General features: G+C 28.1%; 1 protein-coding gene across 5 annotated transcripts in view; it reads left to right on the forward strand.

Moving 5' to 3' along the window:
• Positions 1-27279, forward strand: part of LOC105846817 (meprin A subunit alpha) — an 81210-nt gene that overhangs the window by 48270 nt on the left and 5661 nt on the right. For 4 of the 5 annotated variants that reach the window (XM_065796454.1, XM_065796453.1, XM_065796455.1 and 1 more), the window contains exons 9-14: positions 1921-2034; positions 11689-11753; positions 15356-15554; positions 22620-22664; positions 25926-25964; positions 26507-26983. In XM_065796454.1, coding sequence (XP_065652526.1) covers positions 1921-2034; positions 11689-11753; positions 15356-15554; positions 22620-22664; positions 25926-25964; positions 26507-26983 — 939 coding nt within the window. The remainder of the gene's footprint in view (positions 1-1920; positions 2035-11688; positions 11754-15355; positions 15555-22619; positions 22665-25925; positions 25965-26506; positions 26984-27279) is intronic. The other variant, XM_065796456.1, reaches the window with a different exon arrangement.

Raw genomic sequence — 27279 nt, forward strand, 5'->3', positions numbered from 1 at the left:
ATAAAAAGTGAGGTTTTTTCAAACGAGTACATCAAAAAGCAACTTTTTAGACATGTATAGGATCTCCAACTTAATATTTTTTACATTTCGACTCACCATATATATATATATATATATATATATATATATATATATATATATATATATATATATATATATATATATATATATATATATATATATATATATATATATATATATATATATTAAATTGATGAAATAGTTTTTAAACAAATTTTTATTATAGTTGTTACATTTACTTAATTGTTTAGTTTAACCTATGGAAACAAAATTTCAATCAAAATGCCTAAAATTAAATTACAAATGAAATTTTTTATTTTGTTGTTGATTTTAGATAAATTAGTAGACTGAAAAAATTGACAGTTAAAATTTATTCTTTGCACATAAGTTTCTATTATGTAAAATCTTTTATGTACAACGACTAAATTATTAGTTTAACTTGCAAAATTTATCATATTAACCATTATAAGCTCTTTTGCTTATTCTTATGTTAAATTTTTATATAAATATCAGTGCTACTAGCTTAAATAAATATTTTTCTTTTTAAAAATAAAAACACAATTTTAAACACTAATACTATTTGTAGGCATTTATTTAGTTAAACTTTGATAATAATTGTTTTTTAGTATTTGATTGGGCCGTCTTTTGTATCAGTTACTGCTTGTATCTTTCTTGGATTACTTTGGATGCAATTCTTTACATTTGCTTTAATTCCTGATCATTATGCTAGGTCTTATTTAGTGCCTCTATGAGATTTTTTTTGTTGGTTATAGTTTCATATGCGCTTCAACCACTGCGCCAAAGCTGATCAAATTTGGCTTGTATTCAAACCAACAACAAAATATATAAAATACATACCGGAAAGGCATAGCTATAAAATTGAAAGCACAGTAGGTTGAATATTCAGTAGGTCGAAAATTCAGTAGGTCAAAAATACAGTAGCTCAACGACTTAGTAGGTTGGAAAATTAGTAGTGCATGTATTAATTAGGTGTAAATATAAAAATCAAAAATTGTTGGTTGAAAATCAAAAACATCATAATCAACGATTTACGAAATTTTAAAATTAGGTTCAGTTATAGGCCACTGTATTTGTAATATTAAGAAATGTTACTAATGCTCTAAAAAATCTATGTCATGAATTGCCTTGAGCATATCAAAAATTGTTTACAACTCATTTCTGTAATATTTGGATATTTTTAAATGCAAATAATTTTTGTTTTTAGTAAATTCTAAAAACAAAACTAAACTTCTAAAAACATACTATAACTATTAATGTAAAAAAATGAGTCACAAAAGCACAAAACAGTTGACAGAAATTTTATTTATTAAACACACGTTATTGCGCAAATAACAATTGGGCAAAGAATATGCAAAAAAAGGCACATTTTGCAGGCTTTTGAATATTCTTGCTCATCAATGCTAAAAATTGCCACAATTTTTTATAAATGTTATAATTTCATAAAATAAATGTACAAAACATTTGATATTAAACTCTCAAAGAATATTAGAGTAGAAGCAAATTAACTCATTTAAAATCCATATTTAGTTGCTGTTTTTATGATAAAAAAAACTAATAATTTGACTTTTAATCCTAACTTAACTAAACGTTTTTAATTGTCGAATAGAGTATTTATAAATATTATTATTAATAATTGTTATTGATAATTATAAAAATATTGTTATTCATAAATTAATTGTTTTTAAATTGATTTTTGAAAAAAATTTATTACCAAAATATTATTAAAAACATAAGTTATTATGATAATTAATGGTAAATATTACAGTAGTTTTATTTTAAAAATTTTAATTTAATTATATAAAATTTAAATTACACTACTTATTTTTTTTAATTAACTTGAGTCATCATTACATAAATGAATAAAGGATTTTTTTGTAGGTACAATTCTACATGAAATGCTTCATGCAATGGGTTTCTTGCATGAACAACAACGTTGTGATCGCGACAGTTACATTGAGATTGTAAAGACAAATATCAATAATTTTGTTGGAGGTTATTTAAATTTAGTATGATTTTATTTTTAAAGATAATTACATAATGTTACAAACTTTTGCCACTATAATTTTTTATTTTTTTTGTTTATTAATTTTCTCTGCTAATTCCAAAAACATAAAATTTTTCTTTGTATTATTAATTCTTTTTAAGTTATTTTATTTTCAGTGCCACCCAGTTACTGAGCACCCATTTATTGTTAGTGCCTTACAAAACATTGCATGGGAGGTTGTTAGTGTGCTTCTCTTGCAGTCTAGTCTTGAGTAAGAAAAAAAAAGTAATGGGTTACAAGACATCTGTTTTGTAACCAATAACGCCCATGATACTAGTATTGTAGACAGAAAAATATGTTATTAATTGGTACTTAATATATAAGTTTCTCTGATTCCGTGTTGTAAAATCTTTCATAAAATGTAAATCCATGTTGCAAATTTTTTTATAAAATGCATAAAAAATGTTTTGAATTTCTCTTATCAAATACGTGTTTAAAGTTTGAGCTCAAGACTTAAGTAATTTGTTTTAAAAATATCTTAAGCTACTCTAAACAAACATATAATGCGCATAATATAAGTAGTTGTAAGGTAAGTTCTCTCTTTCTTATAATGGCTAATAGAGGAGGTTAATAAATTTGCGAAATTGGAAACTAGATATTTTGGAAGATGGGATACTGCTATGATGGAAGCTTACGTATGGTCTCTCATTAGAAAAAATATCATCTAAGCACTTTAAATTTTGAGGTTTATATTAAAAAATTGTATCGTAATTGTAAGTATAAAAACATTTATAGTAAAGAAATCCTTTTTTTTTTTTTACTTATATAATACTTTCTAAGTATGTTTCAGTTTGTAAAAAGTGTTATATGCTATGTAATTATCCTTATATTATTAATATACATACTGACTTGAAGAAAACTCGGGTTTATATCAACAAAACATGAAATTAAAAGTAAATAAAAAACTACAGATGTTATGTCAAAACAAATGTGATTTTTGAATTTACAAAAAATAGATAAATAAAATTTGTAAAATTTAAGTGGGCAAAACCTTTGTTACATTGTGTAGTTTTAGTACTATAAATACTTATAATAATATATTTGATATATATATATATATATATATATATATATATATATATATATATATATATATATATATATATATATATATATATATATATTAAACTTGAAAGTTCTCGCTTATGAGACGAGTGCTCTCCCACTACACCACTACCACATATAAAAGTATATGTAAAGGTTTTAATTTGAATTTCATATATATAAGAAAAATAAATATATATTATACCAGTTCACTTTTCTTTACTATTTTTATAATAAGTTTTTTTCAAAGGAATACAAAAGACCAACTTCCAAATTATTTTGAAAAGTGGGCCCAAATGGAAATGTAAGGGAAATAGAATCATTGCTAATAATTGGGAAATCAATGAGAACTCATTGAGGATTTCTTAGAAAAATATTTTTTGCTTTTAGATCACTTGACTGAGTAATAGTAATACTTTACTGAGTAATAGAAGGCTGAGTAGGAGTAGACTGAGCTCCAATTACCATATTTTGGCATATTTGACAATTTAGTTGCTAAATATTTAAAGTTAAAATTTTTTTTAAACATATAAATATATGTCAACTAAAAAAGTAATTTGTTAAATATACTTAAAGAAAAAGAAACTCAATAGTTTTGATTAATTTGAGGATTTGGTTCCTGATGTTTATTAATTAGAAATATAGTACTCAAAAATGTGTGTTGTGGTTAAATATGCATTTATGTACATATATTAGGGTGGGTCATATTTTTTTTATTTATGTAACTGTTACAAAAGTTGGTAAAATATGAAAATAATAAAAAATTATGAAAATTTGAGCTTCCTTCAACATCATAGGGAGCAACTTTTGTTGAAACTTTTTAAATAATGCTTTTCTTAGTAGTTTGAACTCAACAAGGATTCAAATGGAATATTTCAAATTTTATTTAAATAACTATACCCATATTTGACACTATTTTTAATTTAATCGAACTATAATGGTACATGTTAGATGTCACATAAATAGGCGTGTTAAAATTCACACATTTTTTTAATGATTACTTTTAAGGGTTATTTTAATGACTATTGTAGTTAAAGATTTGTCATGGGAGTTTTAATTTGTATATACACATGTCAGGTCAGGTTATCCTGTTACTGGTAACATGTAACCCAGTACAATCTGCTTCATGTTCTACTGCCTTGTAGGATACACCTTTTTAGGCAAAGGCTAGGAGATACCAACTCCGACTTAAAACACCCCCTGCCTTGGGGTTCTTGGTTGAGTAAAGGCTAGAGATAGTGTCTTGATAAAAATACTCATCTTAGGCAAATGTTAAATGCATCCGGCTACTGTCTTGTAGAAGGCCTCCTAGGCATAGACTTAAGGGGTTAACAGATTCTATCTGTTGACCAGCTTCACACCCCATCTTCATCTATTAGGCTGGCGCAGATGTATTTTTAATACATTGTTTCCAGTTTAGGATGTTGAATGCTGGATCTTCTTGACTCAATGCATGGGTTTTGCTTGTGTCTCTGTTTTTATGACTAGGCAACTCAATCTATTATCTCCTAATGAGGGTACAGCTCCTAAACTCAGTTTTATGGTTCTTAGGCCGGCTGGTAGTCAGGTTTTCCGAACTCAGTGGTAACTGAAAAATATCAAAGTATTAACAGTTACATGTTGCGCATGGATGGTGTCCCTGTTTGTAATTTTGTTGTGCATTGCGGAGGCCACATTGGAGCCCTTTGTTATGACTTAGGGTTTATTAGTAGTAATGAGGCAATTGCTTGGGCTATTAAACAGTGTTCTGAGTACTATCTATGCTTTGAGTCAAGTTCTTTAACAAATTTAAAAATGAATAAAGTACCAAAAACTATAAAACACAAAAAACCATCATCATCACCAAGTTCTCTAAACCTATCATTCACTACTATTCGTGGTTTTCAAAGTAACTTTTCTTCTGTTGAGTCTTATCACTTACAAAGTTCACCAGACCTACTAGCTCTTTGTGAGACTAATTTGAGTTCAGCTGTCTCATCTTGCGATCTTAGTGTTGATGGTTATCTTCCTTTAATTTGAAAAGACTCCAATAGTCACATGCTTGGCCTGGGCATTTACATTCGTAAGAATTCACCCATTTGTCGTGAAACTAGGTTTGAATCCACAGACTATTCTTTCATGTGCTTTCATTTAGCACCACTTCACTCTATTGTTTTTCTATTTATTCTATATCGCTCTCCTTCATCTCAAGACTTCACTTTTTGATGTTATTTCTGATCATATTGACCAAGCCCTCTCTCTTTATCCATCAATAGTATATCCTAATATAGTTGTTGTCGGTGACTTTAATGCTCACCACTCTGAATGGCTTGGCTCCAGTGTCAGTGACTCTTCAGGCATTAAAGCCCACAATTTTAGCCTTTCACAATCCCTAACTCAAATAGTCCATTTTCTAACTCACTTTCCTGACAACCCGAATCATTTACCTTCTCCACTCGATTTATGTCTTGTTTCTGATCCTAGTCAGTGCTCAGTTTCTCCACATTCACCCTTAAGTGCTTCTGATCACAGTTTAATCTCTCTAAAACTAATATCTCATTCTTCTTCATCACATGAATACCCCTATTATCCTACCTCTTACAACTACAGTAAAGCTGACTGGGATTCTTTCCGTGATTTTCTTCGTGATGGCCCTTGGGTAGAAATCTTTTGTCTTCCTGTCGACAAATGCCCATCTTACATAACTTCGTGGATTCAGGCTGGCATGGAATCTTTAATTCCCTCTCAATGATTCCAGGTTAAGCCTCACTCTCCTCCATGGTTTTCCTCACACTGTGCTGCTGCGATTGCCAATTGAAACCATTACTTCCATATTTATCAGCAAAACAATTCTCCAGAAAACAGACGTCTGTTTATTACAGCTAGAAACCATTGTAAAAAGGTTTTGTCTAACGCCAAAGCCCGCTATTCTCAGGTCATGAAATCTCGTATCTCATCTCAAAAATTAGGCTCTTGTAACTTCTGGAGAATCTTTAATAGTATCAATAATAAGGGCAAATCTTTAATTCCACCTCTCTTGTATGGTTCTTGTTAAAAAAAATGTATTGTTTGCTAAAAACTTTTCATCAATATCATCTCTTGATTCCACTAGTTGCGTTCTACCTGATATTGCCAACAAACAGGTTGATCCATTACTTGACATTCATATCACTCCAGCTTCTGTATCTAAAGTGATTTCCTGCCGAGACTATTCTACAGCTTGTGGCCCGGACAACATACCTGTTATTGTCTTGCAGTAGTGTTCTCCGTAGCTGTTGTCTATACTCTCAAAACTATTCAACAAGTGCTTATCAGAGTCTTGTTTTCCAGCCTGCTGGAAAGCGGCATCCTTTATCCCTATCTTCAAAAATTCTGGATTCGTCTAACTACCGTCCCATTAGTCTTCTTCCTATCATAAGCAAGGTTTTTGAATCTTTAATTAATAAACACTTAATTTCTCATCTTGAATCTAATAACATACTTTCTGACCATCAATATGGATTTCGACCTTCTTGTTCTACAGCTGATTTGCTAAGAGTAATAACCAATAGGTTTTATCGTGCATTAGATAAAGGTTGAGAGGTTATGGCCATCACTCTTGACATTTCAAAAGCGTTTGATAAAGTTTGGCATGCTGGTCTTCTCCATAAGCTTTCTTATTATGGTGTATCTGGCAACATCTTTAAGATTGTTGAATCCTTCCTTTCCATTTGTAGCATAGAAGTTGTCCTCGATGGACAGCAATCTTCTTCTTATTCTGTAACTTCAGGGGCTCCTCAAGGTTCTATCCTTGGCCCTATACTCTTATTAATTTACATCAACGATTTTCCAGATATTCTCACATCTAAGGTGGCATTGTTTGCTGATGATACTACCATTTATTTTTGTCAAGATAAGAAACCAACACACTCTGATTGCATGGAGGAGGCATTTGAGCTTAAAAAGGATCTCACTTCTGCTACAGCATGGGGCTCACAGTGGCTGGTGAACTTCAATACAAATAAAACTCAATTTTTTTCAACCATTTATTATTACAATGATATAGATCTTCCAATATTTATGAACGGTGATGTACTCGATGAGTTATCTATTCGTCATCTTCTAGGATTAAATCTTACTTTTAGAATTAACTCTTACTTCCAATAATTTTTGGAAACCATTTATCAAATCAGTTGCAAAATTAGCATTGATAACATAGTTGGATCTACCTTTGCAGCCGACCTTTAACCATTATCACATCGTCATAATGTTGCTTCTCTTTCTCTTTTCTACAAATACTATAATGGGCTCTGCTCTAAAGAGCTAACGTCTCTTATGCCATCTACTAAAATTTATTTTCGTGTTACTCGTCATTCAATTAAGTCTCATCCTTTTTCTGTGACTGTTTCTAAGTGCTCCAAAAACGCTTATTCATCTAGTTTTTTTCCTCGAACATCAGCTCTTTGGAATTCGCTTCCTTCTTCTTGTTTTCCTGAGAGAGAAAAGATGTATCTTGCTCTACAATCTTCATCTTTTCTCTCTCAGTAACTTCCAACTTTAATTAGTGGCTGCTTGCAGCCTTGTTGGAAGGGAAGATGTTTAAAAAAAAAAAAATATATATATATATATATATATATATATATATATATATATATATATATATATATATATATATATATATATATATATATATATATATGTATGTTTGTATGTATGTATGTATGTATGTATGTATGTATGTATGTATGTATGTATGTATGTATGTATGTATGTATGTATGTATGTATATAAGAATTTCTGTAATGAATGTGATAGAATGAATAACTGTCAGATTATAAAACTGTTTTTTTTTTCATTATATAATTGCAATAATGCAACACTCACAATATTGTGAGTGTTCTGAAAGCATATTGCAATATTAATATTGAAATATGGGTACTTTAAATATGTTTTGATTGTTAATGTTTAAGTTTAATGCATTGTAGAATTGTTTGAATGTTTGTGATTTGTTGGCACTTGATATTTACATTTACAAGAGAACATCACTTTTTTTAATTTATTTTTTGTAAATGTGGACTTCGAATGGTTTTTTATTCTTATTCTTTTTAGATTGCATAATGAACTTGAAGGAAAAGTTTATGAAAACCAGAAGTGACACAAAGCACTTAGTATTTGGCCAACCTTATAAATTTCTAGAAAGTCAACTGTCAACAAAAGCGGAAGTCTTTAAGCATTATCTATACATCAGACATGCAAAGACTTTCTCGCAATCTTTAGACTCTGAAGAACCAGCAATCAGAGGCATATATAAGATAGTAGATGATGATTTGATAAACATATGGTCGAGGGCGGAGTTTCCAACAATTTTATATAACAGCATTCTGAAAAGCTTGGATAAGTTGGTAACTGATGCAAAACAATTGAGGAAATATGTTGATGAAGAGAGAAATTCGTTTTCGTTGAAGTGCCACCTTGGTTTGTTCAATAAAGTATTTGACATTGGCCTTGCAAATGTGTTAATTTTGGTATTTGAGAATGGTCAACCTTTTAACAACAATTGTTTCATCAAAGCTCCTTTTAAGGAATGGGAGTTTTGGCTCGATCAAAAGAGTAATTTTAAAATGTATATTGGCCAGATTGACTAAGTAGAAACAGAATGACTGCAAAAGCAGAAAATTCGTAGAGAAAAATAACTCTTTCCTGTAAAAGCGATAAAGAAAGCAATTGTTGTGATGATAATGAGGAACATGACGAAGTACTGATTCAGGAGACAGCACACATTGTGGACATGATCCCAAATATTGCGATGTATTACATTACAATATTTAACTCTGTCAAATAATGGAACGAACAGGAGTTAGCAACCGAGATGCATGCAAAATTATTAATGCTTGCTCGAAAGATATATCATTCGATTCACCACAATACATATTAGATCCAGCAAAAAAAAGAATACAAAGAAACCTTTGACAACAAAAAGATGTCAAAGAACATCCAGAATTAGCCAAAGAAATCATTGGAATTGGTTTTGATGGCCATATATATAAAAACTTAAGGTTAGTGGAACAAGATAAAGTGGTAAAACAATGGTAAAGTTAGCGGGGCAACTTCCATCAAAGAAGATCATTACATTATCTGCTCATATCCCAAAGTGATAAAGTAGTTAATGTTACGAATGAACTCATTTCAGTTTTAAATGTCAGAAATTCTATTGTGAATTTACAAAGTGTTGTTTGTGATGGAACCAATGTAAACACAGGCTAGACAAATGGTATCATTCTTTTACTTGAAACTCGTATTGGCAAACCTCTTCAATGGTGTATTTTTATGCTTTATTTAAATAAGATGCCTTTCAGAGCAATTTTCACTGCACTTGATGGCAGTACATCTGGTTCTACAGTATTCAAAAGCGTTCTTGGTGAACAACTATCTTTTGATGTTCATTTTCTACCGATAGTTGACTTTGCCAGTGTAAATGGAGTACTCATTGAAATGTCTAATGACGTAATTCATGACCTCAGTAAAGATAAGAAATACTTACTTAAAGCATGCAATGCTGTTATTTGATTGTTTCCGCTTCAAACTCGACACTTAAATATCCAAAATTTGACAGTAAAAAGGACTTTATATAAGGATTTTGTATTTTCACATTCTTTTTTATTATACAAATGTAGCTTTTATTCTTTACATGATGTTTTTACTTATTTTCAGGGGATATGTAAGCGAATAACAGTGGATCTCATACCCATATAATATAAGAAAAAGTTGCCCCCTTTAAACTAAATTCAAAAAGGCTAATATTTTTCAGGTAGTTATATTACATGGTGTAGCAACTTTTCTTATTAGTAATAATTCAAAAATCAAAAAATTTAAAATTATGACCCATCCTAATATATATATATTATAAGAATTTTTTGGATTTTTATGTATTATGTGGTTAAATATGCATTTTAAATAATGATGAAATGGTGAAATTATTTATATGGGTTTTTAAAATTTTGATTTATCAAGTATTTGACCTTCAATTTATTTGAAGGTAAAAAAAAGCAATTTAAAATTTTAATAACTTAATATCTAATCATAAATAATGTTTTCAAAAATATCATCAAGATATCTCTTTCGTTTTGAAAACACACTCTCATTAGATCTGCTTGCATGATTATTTGAACCACAATTTAGCGTACATTTGGAATGATGCAGATAAATAATTTGATTTAAGACATCAGGATAAGATCTCTAAAAGATGATCTGCAGGGATTATCTTTATCAAAATATTTCCGGAATTCCGGATATTTTCCTTAACTTTTAGTTTTTCCAGATATCCAAAACATTTTCCATACATACAAGTTTAGGTATATATTTGTGTAATATATTTCTTTTTTAAAGTTTTTTCACTTCTCAATTATACAAAACATAGAAAAGCTTGAAGAAGAAAAAAACTAGAAACAAATCAGCTAAAAGCAAAGTTAAAAGGAAAGTATAATGCGGATATTTTACTCAAAGAATTTTTTGGATTTTTAAAATATGGTCTGGATGATCTATGCATCTGTAAGCTGTTCTAGATGTGATGTGTTATGAGAGAGAAGAGGTAAACAGTTTTATATATCTTTGTTGTTTGCTTCTAGGCCATTCTCAGACTAATTGCTAGTTCCATAACCATTATTAAAAATGATTCAGCTGAGTGATGAAGAAATCCATGCAGAGTGTGAAATTTGCGCCCATGGCACAAATATTGGATTATATGTTAAAAACATAGTAATTTGTATAGATTTCATTTTCAATAAACAATTTAATATTTATTTATAATTTAAATATGCCTTTTCATATATAATAATAATAATAATAATAATAATAATAAAAATAATAATAATATACATTTCCACTTTGATTTAAGTCTCAATGAGCATGAGCACAAGCAGTTTGTGCCTATGGCGTTTTGCAATAATGTTATAATAAAATAATGTATTTTGCAATAATTTTGCAACTGCTGATCATAATCAGTTTTATGTAACCTTTTATAGAAAGCCTAAAAATTAATAAAATAACTATGAATAACAGTTGGGTTGGAAAGAAAGTAAAATAAAATTCGTTTTTTTTTTTTTTTACAACATTTTCTAATACGTTTTTTGTATTTCTTTAAAAAAACTAAACTAAAAAAAGTAAAAATTAAGTGGATTTGTATGATACTTATGTATATTGTTCATATATAAATGAAGTGAATATTAAAACATTAATTTATGATATATATATATATATATATATATATACATATATATTTATATATATATATATATATATATATATATATATATATATATATATATATATATATATGTATATATATATATATATATATATATATATATATATATATATATATATATATATATATATATATATATATATATATATATATATATATAAATTATGAATTAAAAAGCTACTGACAAAAAGAAAAAATTACAAACTGTGAAAAGTAAAGAATCACAATAGACCCTACAATTTTTATTTTTTGAGTCATAAGTTAAGTACATAAGTTTTTAAGTCCTATACATAAGTTTGTAAGATTGTATTGAATATTTAATTGCTTAAATATTTAGGTGCAATAAATGCAATGGCACAGTTTGAATGTTACTATTCTATCCAACAAACACATTATTCTACCGTAAGTTTATATTTTTTAGTTACTATATAAATATTTGTTTTATTTATTTTTTATTTTCCTATTATTGTTTTTTTATTTTAATCTACCTGAAATATATATTTACATAAAAGATAAAAATTATAATAAAAAATATTATATAAAATAAAATAATCAAAATAAAATAAGATATGAACTATTACAGTTAGTACATTATTAACATATTATTAGATTAACCTGGTAAGTAATAATTACTTTCAGCAGACTTATTTTTTTACATAATTCAAAAGTTTTACACGATCCAAAAACAAAAAGCAGATCATTCTTTATCATTGTTTTAGCTTGTTTTCATGCATCCTAAAGTTAAATGTTTCATAATTTTATTTCTTCAGTATGCATAGTTCTGAGCATCTTTTTATAACTGTTTTACAAAGTATAAGCTTTTTTGTCTTCTGTTAAGCATTATTTTTGGATTTTTTTACTACTAACTCTATCTTTCTCCTCTTAGATTTCCAACACTTTATGGCTAGATCTTTATGCTGTTGTTTATGCTATGTCAAACCAATTTAATCTTATATAAACATTCTATTAGACAAACTGATTATTTTTTTAAAGACTATTTACAATATTTTTTATCTCTTAAAGTCTTACCACATTAATATGATTGATACAATCAATGTTCCTTCCAGATGCTTAACAATCATTGCCCTTGTTGTTTAAATGCCACACAATGTTGTGTAACTTTACTTAAATCTTTAATGGTGTACATCTAGAATAGAATAAAAAATGCTGTACACACTTGAGGTGTGTTGAGTCTTCATTACGTAGAATTAAGATTAGCAGATAATCATAAATAGTGTTCAGAAATCAAAATATTTTGTACACTGTTTTTAAAAAGGGTAATTTTTATCTATTACCCTTTAAGGATGAGAATTCCAATCATTTTTAACTCTGCTTGTAAAGAAATGGTGAAATATCCTTGTTATAATTTAGGATAATTTTCTGAACATAGCTCAGGCACACATTAGTCTTGCCCATATACTCTATTCTTTTTTTACCAGTTAAGCCAATTTTATTTTAAACTACTATCAACACACTCTATTTATTTATGTTTGTTATAAACTCATTTACTTCTATTTAATTTTTTTGAAACTGATCTTTATTATTTGATAGAAGTTGCTTAAGATTTAAACAAAGCATATGGAATGACAATATACTTAGCTAATGAGTCATTTGATTAGTTTTATATACATTTATATATATATATATATATATATATATATATATATATAATATATATATATATATATATATATATATATATATATATATAATTGTTATCTTCAACACCTAAATGTGCATTATACTGATTATGTATCTTCCTATCTTGATATTCAACAAATGCATTTCATAGATCTTTATTCATCTTCAAAAAATCTCTCCTGAGCTTTCATTTTTGCATAAATCCAAACTGCATTTTATTGGTGAATAGATTGCTTCTTATTTTGTTAGCAAAATTCATTTTTTCATGGTTGGGAAGTTTTTTTATTTGATCTGAGCCACATTGTTTGGGATTTTACCTTGATGAACAATTACATTGTAAAGATCTGCATGTCCAATAGTTTGATTCACTTCAGATTAATCTTCTTGATTTCATTCTTATTCTTTATTCAGCAATTTCTCAAGCTTTTTGAAGATGTTTTAAAAAAGATTTTTAAAAGCTAGGTTTATAATACTTCTACGCTGGAAATTTGATGTAAAACATGATAATTTTGATTTAAAAAATTTTTCTGTAAATTTGATTTCAAAAGTTGTTAAGATTCACACAAAAAAAAATAATAAAATACAAATTTAAACACTGTGCTGTCATTCTTAAATCAATTTTTATTAAAAAAAATTTTTTTAAATATGTTTACATCAGTATTACAAACATTGCCAATGCCATAAATTTACACTTTAACTGATTTAAAAGTTGCATAGATTTTCGTTAACAGTTTATTAAAAGTTTTTTCTTCTATCTTTTAATAAAAACTTTGGTGCATTGAGTTGTGTCAAACAAACAATTAACTGCATACTTTATAATGGCAACTTTATAGTTGTTTGCAAGAATTTAATAATCTAATTACTGTTTGAAACTGTTTATTACTGCAGGATTGTTGAATACTTTAACACAAATATTCTCATCAAATTATTTTGGTATTGTTAGATTTATATTTTTTTAAATTTGTGTAATTGAATACAATATCGTGCTGTTAATGGGATCAAGTATGCATTATTCTAATCCTTGAATGTTTAACAAAACTGTATAAATATGTAGGGTTACTAGAACTGCTGCACTAATACTTAGAAATACTGTATAAAGGCTGCAGTTTGTTCTTTTTATCAATTATCTAATATGCCTAAAGCCTTTGATAAAGTTTAGCATGCTGGGCGGATCTTCTAATGATGCCCTTTCTCTTTTAGGCAAGGTGCAAAATTGCATTGTAAACATAGTTGAACCTGCTCTTGCAGCCAACCTCCAACCATTATCATATTTTCGTAATGTTGCTTCTCTTTCTCTTTTCTACAAATACTATAATGGGCACTGCTCTAAAGAGCAGTGCCCATTATAGTATTTGTAGCCTCTTTTGTGCCATCTACTAAAATTTATTCTTGTGTTATTCGTCATTCAATTAATTCTCCTTTTTTTCACCTGTCTAATGTTCAAGATCCTTGAACATCAGACAGGTGCCTAATATTATAAAAAAGTTCATCTAAAGTATTATATTTCAGGTCTCAAAAGAAGTGAAATTATATAAAAATTCCAAACATAATCATCATTTTTCAAAAAAAATTATCACTTCAAATTTCGAAGTCTAAAAAGTTAAATTTTTAACTAAAAATAAAAACAAGGATTTTTATAAAAAATTTTATTAAAATTTTTTTATTCTCTGTTTTTTATAAAAAGATGATTATTTTTGAACTTTTTATATAATTTTGCTTCTTTTGAGATAAAAAATAATATACTTTTTTAAAAATAAAGACATTTTTTTTTTGATCATAGGGACTCATCTGATGTTTAAAAATTATGTTCAAATTCTAGAAATGCTTCAAAAGTTTTAAAACAAATTTTTGTCGTAGTACAGGGATAAGAATGGAAGGTTGCAATGTGCTCTTCTGAAAAAAATATTTTCTTTGGATCACCTACATAAATATATATATATATGTATATATATATATATATATATATATACATATATATATATATATATATATATATATATATATATATATATATATTTATATATATATATATATATATATATATATATATATATATATATATATATATATATATACATACACATATATACATATATATGTGTGTATTTATGTGTTGTTTTTTTTTGCATTTTTGTCACTCGGTAAAACTATTTTTTCTCTGTATTTAACAGTGTGAGCTCATGTATATTTTTGTAAAGATTCTTCTATGTTGCAAGTGTAACGTAGATAAAAGTCTTGACTAAATGCGGTTTTTTGTCTTTGTTAGGTTTCTTACACTTTTTTTGATTGTTCTTATTTGCCTTCTTTTCTTTTATTTGTTTATTGGTTTCTGCATTTAATTTTAGTTTTTTAATTTTATTTAGCCGTATGATATTTTCTCCATAATGCACTATGATCTATGGGCTTTATCAAAAAGACCAAAGCGCACTGCTAATACAAAAACAATGAGATTAAAACCAGAGTTTATGAATTTAACTATAGATATTGAAGAACTAATTGGTAAAACAGGTAGACTGAGTGATACAGACAAGCAAGAGGTTAATACATTGTATGGATGCATTGGTATGTAAAAGTATGATATATTTTTGAAGCACACACACACACACACACACACACACACACATATATATATATATATATATATATATATATATATATATATATATATATATATATATATATATATATATATATATATATATATATATATATCCTAAATATATTATAATTGAACTTAATGCTGCTATTACCTATTCGTGCGTGTTTAATACAGAACTTACTGCAGCCATTAAAACCGAGATAATAGCAAAAAAGAGTCTCTTAACACATTTTTATGTAATGTAAACTTCAAATGATATAATATTAAAGTTTTGTCAAGTTTAGTAATTTTATTTTCAATATAAAAATTCATTGCAGCAATATCTCCTTTTTTTTGGTTTATAGCATTTATTTGCTATTTTATAAAGATATACTGTTTTTTATAAGTCTTTTGCTTAGTAAATGTTAAATTTTGTATATAGAAGTTATAAAGTATTGAACATTATTTGTTATCTCAAAACAAAGGTTTAAAAATTTTTTTTTCTACCACTCACTAAAAACTATTAAAATAAAAAGACATAAGTCTTTTTATAAATATAAATAATAAGTATAGAAATGGTCGGTGTAGAATAGACTTACCATGACAATGCAGGTCTACACAGCTAGTATAACTCTGAATGCGTGTTTAGATAAGATTTTTGACATCACACTGAAATGTATGAAAAAGCCAGCTGTCTAGGACTTCAGTACATACATCAATATCATACATTGAATGATATTGATTCAGCTACATTGAATGAAGGTTTGGCATGGAAAAACAATTTTTTCCTTCATTATTTTTTGTTATTTTTTTGTTTTTTTAAAAACGTTGTATGCTATAAAGGTAGGAAAAACTAGAAATAATTTCTTATCTATATACACTATAGAATTTGTATATATTCAAATATATGTGTGTGTGTATATATATATATATATATATATATATATATATATATATATATATATATATACATACGAAATCGTATCTCAGTGTCGACATTCAAAAAAATTCCTATTATCTTTATTTGACACAGGGGACTAGTAAACTATAACGGCTTTTTGTTTTTTGTTTTTTGATTTGTTTTTTACGTAGATTTGTTTATAACGTCAGATGTCATTCTACAGTAATTTTTTACGTTTTTGTAACGGTTTGTTTATGTTTTTTGTTTGTATTAACGGCTGTTGATTGCCTTCGGGCATGAAACTTTAAGTCCCGCTAATCAGTTGTTTTTATTCATCTAAATATAATTATATATATATACATATATATACATATATATATATAGAAAAAATTTATTTCCTTGCTTTAAGTCTTTTCTTGACGCCATTGCTTTTTTTTTTCTAGTGCAGCTTTTCTAATCTTTTTCGCAAGAACAACTCTCTTGAGAACAAATATCTTTTTATTACTTCAAAAAATTGATGCAAAAAAAGTATAGTTTTTCAGATTCCTAAATTTTATATTTTAGAATTTAGGATCTTAAGATTTTTGAAAAATAATTAGAAGCGCCATTAAAGGTAAGTCTTAAACTCCACCTTTAATAATTGGATCTAAATTTTATAACTTCTTTTATGATAAGTCCAAACTATTTGCAAAGAACTTTTGCCGTAACTTATTTCCTTAATCAAATGGTCAGACCCACTCTCGGAAAACAGGACAATTTATGTTTAGAATTCCAAATCACACAACTTTTGTTGTTAAAGAGATTTCTCATGTAAATGCTTCTAAATTTATTTCTACTGCTTGTAAGACATTTTTACTTCTCTAAAATGCTTTTTATTACTCAATAAACTACTTAACGATTTTTTACCTGTTAGAAAATCTCATTTGTAATTTCAATTTTTAAATTCAGATGATTGCTTTGACTTCACTAACAACCCAAGCACTCACTTTCTTAATAACTAAGTGTTTAAATCTTTAACAAACCTTTAACATCATATCATAAGTTTAGCAACTTATTCTTTGACCCTCTTATTTTCCTGCTGACTTGGTAATTAGATGCATTAGATGGAAGCCATGATGGAAGTCATGAGGGTCTTGATACATTGGCTTTTGATAAAGTCTGGCATGTTATGTCTATAAGTTTTATGTTTTATATGTGTTTTAATTTCAAAATTATTGAATCATTTTCTTCTAACTACAGTATAATATTTGGCTTTGATGAATAATGCTCGCATTATCTTTTCATTTCCAATAAGTTCTGGGGTACCACAACAAAGTTCCATTGTTGATTCAATGTTGTTCCTTATTTTTATTTTTGATCTTTCCGGTAACCTTACCTCTAAGGTGGTTCTATTTGCTGATAATTTTTTTTATTTGAATATAGTTTATATTTTTATGAGTTATTTATATGTTGTCGTTTAGTATGTCATTATTGTTATATTTACTTAATGTTATTTTATGTTATTTTATTACATTATTTATTTAAAAAATATTACATAATTTGTTAAATAACTAATTCACAGCATATTTAATCACCTCATAAAAAAAATTTAAGATAGCACTGATTTCATGTAATTTATATATTCAGATGGCACTGATTTAATATATTTCATATATTTAGATGGCTAAAAACTAATTTGCAGCACATTTAATCACCTTAAAAAAATTTAAAATGGCACTGATTTTATTTAAGGTGGCACTATTTTTATATATTGTAAGCTTAAAAAGTGTAATAAGAATAGTGAATTTAATTTTGTGGTATAATAATAATAATTATTGTATAATGTACAGTTCATTATGTTTCTAATCTTTTGAACATAAAATAATAAAAGTTAATAAAAAAAATATATAATAAAATTTTCATTAAAATAACATAAATACAATAAACACTCTCAAGTTTAGTTGATACGACACCATAGCCTTTTTTTTTAAAAACACTTTTTCATATATTATGTAACATATTGTGTATTATAATATAATGCTATAAATAATCACAAATATAAAACACTACTTTTTTTTAAATTTCTTTTAATAAGGCTGCAAACATCAAATAAATACATCTAAATAATAGGCTGCAAATACATCTAAATAAAAATTTTTAAATTTATGTTAAAAAAGTTCAAGTTAAAAATTTACAAACTTTAACTAACAATATTTAGTAAATAATCTTTTAACCAACAATTAGTTTCTATTTAAATTAAAATATCTTTAAAGTTTTTTCCTTGAGTATTTAATAGTTTGGTTTTAAACAAAAACAGTTTAATTTGCTAAAATCATTATAAAAATAGAAGTTTGTTATTAAAATAACAAACTTATTTACTAACTTTTATTAACTTACTATTAATTTACTTTTTGATTTATCAAGAGTTTTTTGTTTTTTGTTTTTTTTTTTGTTTTTTTCCTCCAGCAAGATATATGGTTCTTTAACTTACAAACTTTAAATTCATTCATCTCTCATTTTGTCATAATTCAAAAACCTTATTACAATATTAATGATGGTGGGAATTGTAATTCTTGCAGTATTCTGCTGATTTGTTAAATGTAATAAGAAAAGTTTTATCATACAACAAATGGTGGTAATGAGGCAACAGTTATTGCTCTTGACATTTTGATGAATTTGGCATATTGGTGTTATTCATAAGCTTCTCTTTTATAGTGTATCTGGAAAAGTTTGGTCAGAACAGACAGCGGTCTTTAACTTTGTTATATTCTGAAACAGCTTGTCACTTGCAGTGGTAAATTTCAGCTCAAATAAAACTTATCTACTGCTAATAATTATTTCAACTTTGTTTGTATTCCTATATTAATGCACTTATAACATTTTTTAATGTGTTCATTACTTGGCGTCTTTTTTTTTCACAATGATTTTTCACTTGGAATCTGCTGGTTACTTTTTTTATTGTGCTCCTCATTTCTTAATACTGATTCTCTCCTTCCACTAATTTCTTATATTATTTAATACTGTTGTCATATATGAGCTTTGTTTTCTAATGACGTCATTTTTCTTTCAGACAAGGTGCAAAAAAATTTTTGTAAATGAAGTTGAAACTGCTCTATCATTTAAGCCCTTCCACCATGTCACCTTATGCTTAAAATTCTTTCTCTTTTCTAAAAGTACTATTATGGTTACTGCAATTGCCTATTATTTCTTATTCCACTCCCGAAATTCAATCTTGTATAACATCCTTTGCCGTTATTATTTTTTTACTGCTCAAAAACTTTTTTTTTAAATAAAGTTAAACGATTAAATCAAGTTTTCATAAATTTAATTTCATGTTTTAAATCTAATCTTGTTTTATACTTTTGATATATTACTTTCCTTTTTTGAAATAAAGTATTAGAAATATAGGTCCAATAAATTCTAGATACTGATGAGAATGATCTAAAAAACCAAATCCAGATCAAATATCATGTATTTTCAGTTTTTTTATGAAAAGGAGCCTATTTTTTTAAAGCCTATTTCCTATTTTTTATTCTTAAACATCAATTTTTGGCAATCTACTTTTGTTTTTTAAAATAATTGTTATAAAATAAAAAACAGGCAATCTACTTTTGTTTTATGCTTTCCTGATTCCAAAAGCCAGTTATTTAAAACATTTTAAGATCAACAAAAAACATTGCTTTTAAAAATTTTCAAAAGTTTAGAATATAGAATATGTGTAGCAAATTCTTTCCGTAATTTTCTTCGTGATGGCCCTTGGGTAGAAATCTTTCAACTTCCTGTCGACAAATGTGGTTCTTACATATCTTCGTGGATTCAGGCTGGCATGGAATCTTTTATTCCCTCTCGACGATTCCAGGTCAAGCCTCACTCTCCACCATGGTTTTCCTCACACTGTGCTGCTGCGATTGCCAATCGAAACCGTTACTTCCATATTTATCAGCAAAACAATTCTCCAGAAAACAGACGTCTGTTTATTACTGCTAGAAACAACTGTAAAAAGGTTTTGTCTAACGCCAAAACCCGCTATTCTCAGGTCATGAAATCTCGTATCTCATCTCAAAAATTAGGCTCTCGTGACTACTGGAGAATCTTTAATAATATCAGTAATAAGGGCAAATCTATAATTCCACCTCTCTTGTATGGTTCAGACTTTGTCACCTCATCTAAAGACAAAGCCGAACTGTTTGCTAAAAACTTTTCATCAATATCATCTCTTGATTCCACTAATTGCGTTCTACCTGATATTGCCAACAAACAGGTTGATTCATTGCTTGACATTCACATCACTCCAGCATCTGTATCTAAAGTGATTTCCTGCCTAGACTCTTCTACAGCTTGTGGCCCAGACAACATACCTGTTATTGTCTTGCAGAAGTGTTCTCCGGAGCTGTCGTCTATACTCTCAAAACTATTCAACAAGTGCTTATCAGAGTCTTGTTTTCCAGCCTGCTGGAAAGCCGCATCTGTTATCCCTATCTTCAAAAATTCTGGGGAGCGATCTGATTCGTCTAACTACCGTCCCATAAGTCTTCTTCCTATCATAAGCAAGGTTTTTGAATCTTTAATTAACAAACACTTAATTTCTCATCTTGAATCTAATAACTTACTTTCTGACCATCAATATGGATTTCGATCTTCTCGTTCTACAGCTGATTTGCTAACAGTAATAACTGACAGGTTTTATCGTGCATTAGATGAAGGTGGAGAGGTTAAGGCCATCGCTCTTGACATTTCAAAAGCGTTTGATAAAGTTTGGCATGCTGGTCTTCTCGATAAGCTTTCTTCTTATGGTGTATCCGGCAACATCTTTAAGATCATTGAATCCTTCCTTTCCAATCGTAGCATAAAAGTTGTCCTCGATGGACAGCACTCTTTTTCTTATTCTGTAACTTCAGGGGTTCCTCAAGGTTCTATCCTTGGCCCTATACTCTTTTTAATTTACATTTACGATCTTCCAGATATTCTCACATCTAAGGTGGCATTGTTTGCTGATGATACTACCATTTATTCTTGTCGTTATAAGAAACCAACACCCTCTGATTGCTTGGAGGGGGCATTTGAGCTCGAAAAGGATCTTACTTCTGCTACAGCATGGGGCTCACAGTGGCTGGTAAACTTTAATTCAGATAAAACTCATTTTTTGTCAGCCAATCGTTATCGCAATAATTTAGATCTTCCTATATTTATGAACGGTGATGTACTCAATGAGTCACCTACTCTTCATCTTCTAGGATTAACTCTTACTTCCAATTTTTCTTGGAAACCATATATCAAATCGGTTGCAAAATTAGCATCTGCTAAGGTTGCATCTCTTTATCGAGCTTGCCACTTTCTTACTCTGGATTCTATTCTCTACCTCTATAAATCTCAAATCCGGCCTTGTATGGAGTACTGTTGCCATATCTGGGGCGGATCTTCTAATGATGCCCTTTCTCTTTTAGACAAGGTGCAAAAACGCATTGTAAACATAGATGGACCTGCTCTTGCAGCCAACCTTCAACCATTATCACATCGTCGTAATGTTGCTTCTCTTTCTCTTTTCTACAAATACTATAGCACTGCTCGAAAGAGCTAGCGTCTCTTGTGCCATCTACTAAAATTCATTCTCGTGTTACTCGTCATTCAATTAAGTGTCATCCTTTTTCTGTGACTGTTCCTAAGTGCTCCAAAAACGCTTATTCGTCTAGTTTTTTTCCTCGAACATCAGCTCTTTGGAATTCGCTTCCTTCATCTTGCTTCCCTGATTCATATAATTTGCAATCTTTTAAATCGTCCGTCAATCGTTATCTTGCTCTACAATCTTCATCTTTTCTCTTACAGTAACTTCCAACTTTAATTAGTGGCTGCTTGCAGCCTTGTTGGAAGCGAAGATGTTTAAAAATAAATAAATAAATAAGAGTAGATTAACACAAAATTTGATTTAATAAAATTATTTTAAAAAATTTTGTGAGTTTTATCTATTATAAAAAAATGTTTTAATAAATAAGGTGACATAAAAAAGAAATATTGAAAAAGTGTGACTTTTTCAAAATGATGGTTTTGTTGTAATAATTATTACAACCATCACATCAACATCAATAGTTTTTGCAATTTTAATAACAGCATTTAGAAAATCACAACTATTTATTTAGAGATATTAAAGATGATTTTACGTTATCTTATTTAGCGCCAACATGCATTGTTTCTTGTAATGGTACAAATACTTGTGCTGGTGAGTTGTTCAAGATTTTTTTTGAAAATTAATTTTCAGGACTTAAAAAGGTATGTTTCCAGGTTTATTTTCAAAAAATCAATACAAATAGATTTTTTTAATGACAGGACTTTACAAAATTGCATAAAGATAAAAAATATATATAGTATTGGACAAAACGAGTGCAACCAAATAATGCTAATTTAGTTTCTTTATCTAAAAGTGCTGCATTTTTTCAATTTAGAGAAATAACTATGTAACTGTGTAGAGACAAAGTTCTTCAAGTTTTATTCATCACAAAGTTCAATATTTGTACACGAAAATTAATAAATTAATCAAAAGTATTAAAAAAAGTTGATTTCCTTCTGGACAAAACAAGTACAACTTGACAAAATGTTGACCAAGCTGAATTTCGCTATCAATATTTCGTGGCGAATCCTTTGTTGTCGATCACAGCCTTGCATCTTCGAGGCATAGATTCGATCAGGTGATCAATGAAACTTTGTGAAATCGCTGCCCAGGCCTTTTGGATTTGATTAAACAGTTGATCCTTATTACGAACACCTTCACGATTAATTCTGCGGTTGACAATCTCCCACAGCTTCTCGATAGGGTTTGAGATCGGGAGATTGAGGCGGCCAATCCAACATCAATAGGTGGTTGTCTTGAAACTACTGCTTGACTACTTTTGCAGTATGTTTCGGATCGTTGTCTTGCTGAAAAACCCATTTTATTGGCATATTCCATTCAGCATGAGGTAACATAACATCTTTCAGGATATTTTTATACATGAAATGGTCCATTATTCCATCGTTTCGATGTATTGGACCTAGACTGTTAGCAGAAAAACATCCCCAGACCATTACATTGCCTCCACCATGCTTCACGGTCTTATGGCAGTAACGTAAATCGAGGTGTTTTCCGGCAGGTCGGCGCGTACACAGCAAATGCAATCGCTTCCAATGATGTTGAACTTCAATTCATCACTGAACAGGACAGTCCACCATTTCTGCACATTCCATTCAATATGAGATGTAGCAAACAGGAGTCTTTTCTTCTGGTTTTTTAGTGAAATCAGTGGTTTCTTTGCAGGGCATCGAGAAAATAATCCCGCTTCAACAGCACGTCGTCTGATTTTTCGGTCCGATACAGGCAGCTCTAATTGCTTTTGTATCTCGACTGATGATATCCAGGGATCCTTCTCTACGGATCTGACGATCATAGAATCCTCTCTAGAAGTGATGGAACGCGGTCTTCCACCTTTGTTATCTGCTGCCAACTTCCCCGTAGAACGATATTTGGAACATAGTCTTGATACGATCCATTTTTTCACGCGATATTTATCACAAATACTTTTTTATGACATTCCACTCACGTAATCGCCAATAATTTTCTTTCTTAGTTCCAATCCAAGACTGTCGGGAGCCATTTTTGCACTTGAAGTCATAAAAATAATAAAAAAAAAAATACGCTTTTCAAGGCTTACCGTGTTACATTTACCTTGTGATGATACAATAATGCTCTGTGGAACACAACGTCTTGGTTGGATGTGGACTGTATTGATGTAATGAAACACTTGTTGTATTTCACTTTTTGTATTGATGTTCTTCGATAAAACACTTAAATAAAACTCACTTCGATAAACTGTCTCGATAATACTGACTGATTGACTTCCATATACTGACTGAATTACATGTCGATTTACATGGAAGATTCTAGATGCTTCTTTTCGATGCTTATGGAAGCTTCCTGATGCGTCTGCGTTCGTTTTGTTTTAAAGACATGTAAAATTAGGAACACTTTTTAGCATTGTTCAATGTTGGTTGCAAATGTTTTGTCCAATACTGTATATATAAATTAAACTTTGTAACTTTTGTTGTTTACTTAATAAAAAATAAAACAAAATTTTTTTCTAAAATTGCTTACATCATAAAAATTAGTTCTAAATAATTTTTCAATTATGGATAAATCTAAATAATTAATATCAACAATGAATAAATTATCAGGAAACTTTTATAATTATCAACTTAAATCAAAAAGTAAATAATGTAATTATCAAGTGAAGTAAATCCTAGTAATCCAACTAGTAATCCAAAATGGATTGAAGGTTTCTTTAGTATGTCAGCAGATTTAAAAAAAAAATTATACTTCCATACATGAATGTTTAAAATCATTTTAAAATGTCTTGACATATTCATGATTTTTTTCATAATTTTAGAATAATGAAAAACTTTACTATTTCTTGATAATTGCAGCAATCAAACCAAAATCTTGGTTTTTTATGTTATTTATCAAATAATCAATAAACAGTAGCTAAAATATAGAAAATCGAATTATTTTATTTTGAGCCTGGTCATACCTTTAATGCCTGGAGATTCATTTTACATAAGAGTTAAATGTTCAATAAAAAATAAAGTAAACATATTTTGGTTTTGATGGTTTTAAAGAGGCTTATCAAAGGCTCATCCTCTAAGATATAATTGTTTAAGATTGCTATTAATCAGACTTAGATCAGTTTGACCATCAACTTTTTTGATATCAAAACTAAGAAACAAAAATATTAATAAATCATATCCATACTTATATAATCTGAAGTGAATAAAAAATGTGAATGGAAACCTATGAGAGGTTTCCTTTTATGTTCTTATTTTCAAAAATGACAAAAAACAAATCACTTAAAAGTAATATTGAAAAAATGACAAAAAACAAATCAACTACAGTTCAACTACATTTACAATACTTTTTTTACATGTAAAAGAGAAAGTTAGAAGAGATCATATAACAACAGTATTTCATATAAAGATGATTTATAGAGGCAGAAAATAGAATTGAGAGTAAAAATATGTTTAGCATGATAAAAAAAAGACAACCTTAATAGATGCAAAATTTGCAATAGACTGAATTTATGGTTTTCAAAAAATGTCACAGAAAAGTGATCGCACTCAAGATGGCAGTTCTAAATAATTAAAAAATGATAACTCTTTAATAAGACTTGAATATATAAATGTATAAGTAACAAATATTTTTACTTAAGAAGCAAATAATTTTCCCTTTAAATTTTTATATAAGAAATGAAGTTTTGGGCTTTATTAATGACAATGTTTTTTGAAGTGTAATTGTGAAAAATAATATTGTAATGATTATGTTCAGAAATAAAAACAAAAAAATAAAAATAAATAAAAGTTGTACATAAAGTAATTGGGAAATTATTTTATTCATTTTTTTTTTTTAAATTTTTATTTTTATTTTATTTAAAAATAAAATTTTTATTACTTTATTTAGAACTTCCACCAACTCCAAATGATAAAATGAGGGCTCAAGGTATTTAAATTATATGATTTAAAGTGTATGCATTTGGTTTACAAACACTTCTATTTTAATTTTTATGTGTTTTTTTTAAGCTTAAAACTATTACAAAAGTAGTTAGTTATGACTTAGCAGTGTTCAACTATAGAAGTCCAATACTTGATTTTTGCGGTCTTGTTTATCCATAAATCATTTGTCTAGTCTTGCTTTAAATTTGTTTTAATTTAATCAGTCTCTATAACAATATCCAGAGGTCTTTGCTCTAAATTTAAACAACTAATTAGGAAATAAATGAGCTAAGACTTAATTATGACAATAAATTAAAATTCCATTTTAATTTTTTGATTGTGACCTGTAATTGCACAGACTTAATGAGTCAGTTGAATTAAGGACTTATTTGAAATGACAATAGGCACCTTCTAAACAGTTAAATATTTTGCAAAATTAGATTAGTTTTTTTAGTTTCTAAGTTCCTAGTATTTTATTAATTGGCTTATCGTATTTTTTTAAGAAAAAAGGTCTTAGTTAGTTATTTGTAATATTTAATTTTTTTTTAGCAAGAATTATCAAATCACTAACTTATGTAGTTGGTGGAAAAATGGTGGCAAGCATAAAAAAACTAGATAAAGAGTTTCGTGTTTTTTTAAAACTTCATCCCCACAACTATTCTAAAAAGTTGCACAATGTCATTCATTTAGTTGTAGGTTCTAGTAAAAAAAGTCGTGGCAGAGAGGTTTTAGGTGTATGGTTTTCAGATGCTGGTGATGGCAGATTAAATATTACTGTACCAACAATAAAAAAATATTTTACTTCTGATCCTCAACCAACAAATGCATATTGTACAATAGATATTCTTCAGCAAAAAGAAAAAAACAAATACATTTACACTATTAAAATCAATGCAGAAGCTGTTTATTCTGAACAGAATTCAAACCCAGAATGGTTCAATAATGTTCAGGTATACGCTTCAAACCCTTGGGACTTGGTACAAGACACATATATAGGGGACATGTTTATAATCAATGGAAAGAAAGGTTCAAATTTCTAAATTAAAATTTATAAGATAATATTCTTATCATAGTAATCCAAATTCGTTTCATAAAAAATATTTATCAAATTTAATTGTTAATATTTTTGTATATTGTTACTGTTGTTTATTTTATTGTTTTAATTAAGAAAAAACTAGCTGAGCAAATGCTGGTTTATTCCAAACACTTTAAAATTTCATTTAAAACTCTGATGTTTATAAGAACTTGTAAATTTTGTAGCTCTAATGTTTAAAAGAATTGGTAAGGTTTGTAGCTTTAATGTTTGTAAGGATTTGTGGAGT

The sequence above is a fragment of the Hydra vulgaris genome, chromosome 04, assembly GCF_038396675.1.
Source record: "Hydra vulgaris chromosome 04, alternate assembly HydraT2T_AEP".
Lineage (NCBI taxonomy): Eukaryota > Metazoa > Cnidaria > Hydrozoa > Anthoathecata > Hydridae > Hydra > Hydra vulgaris.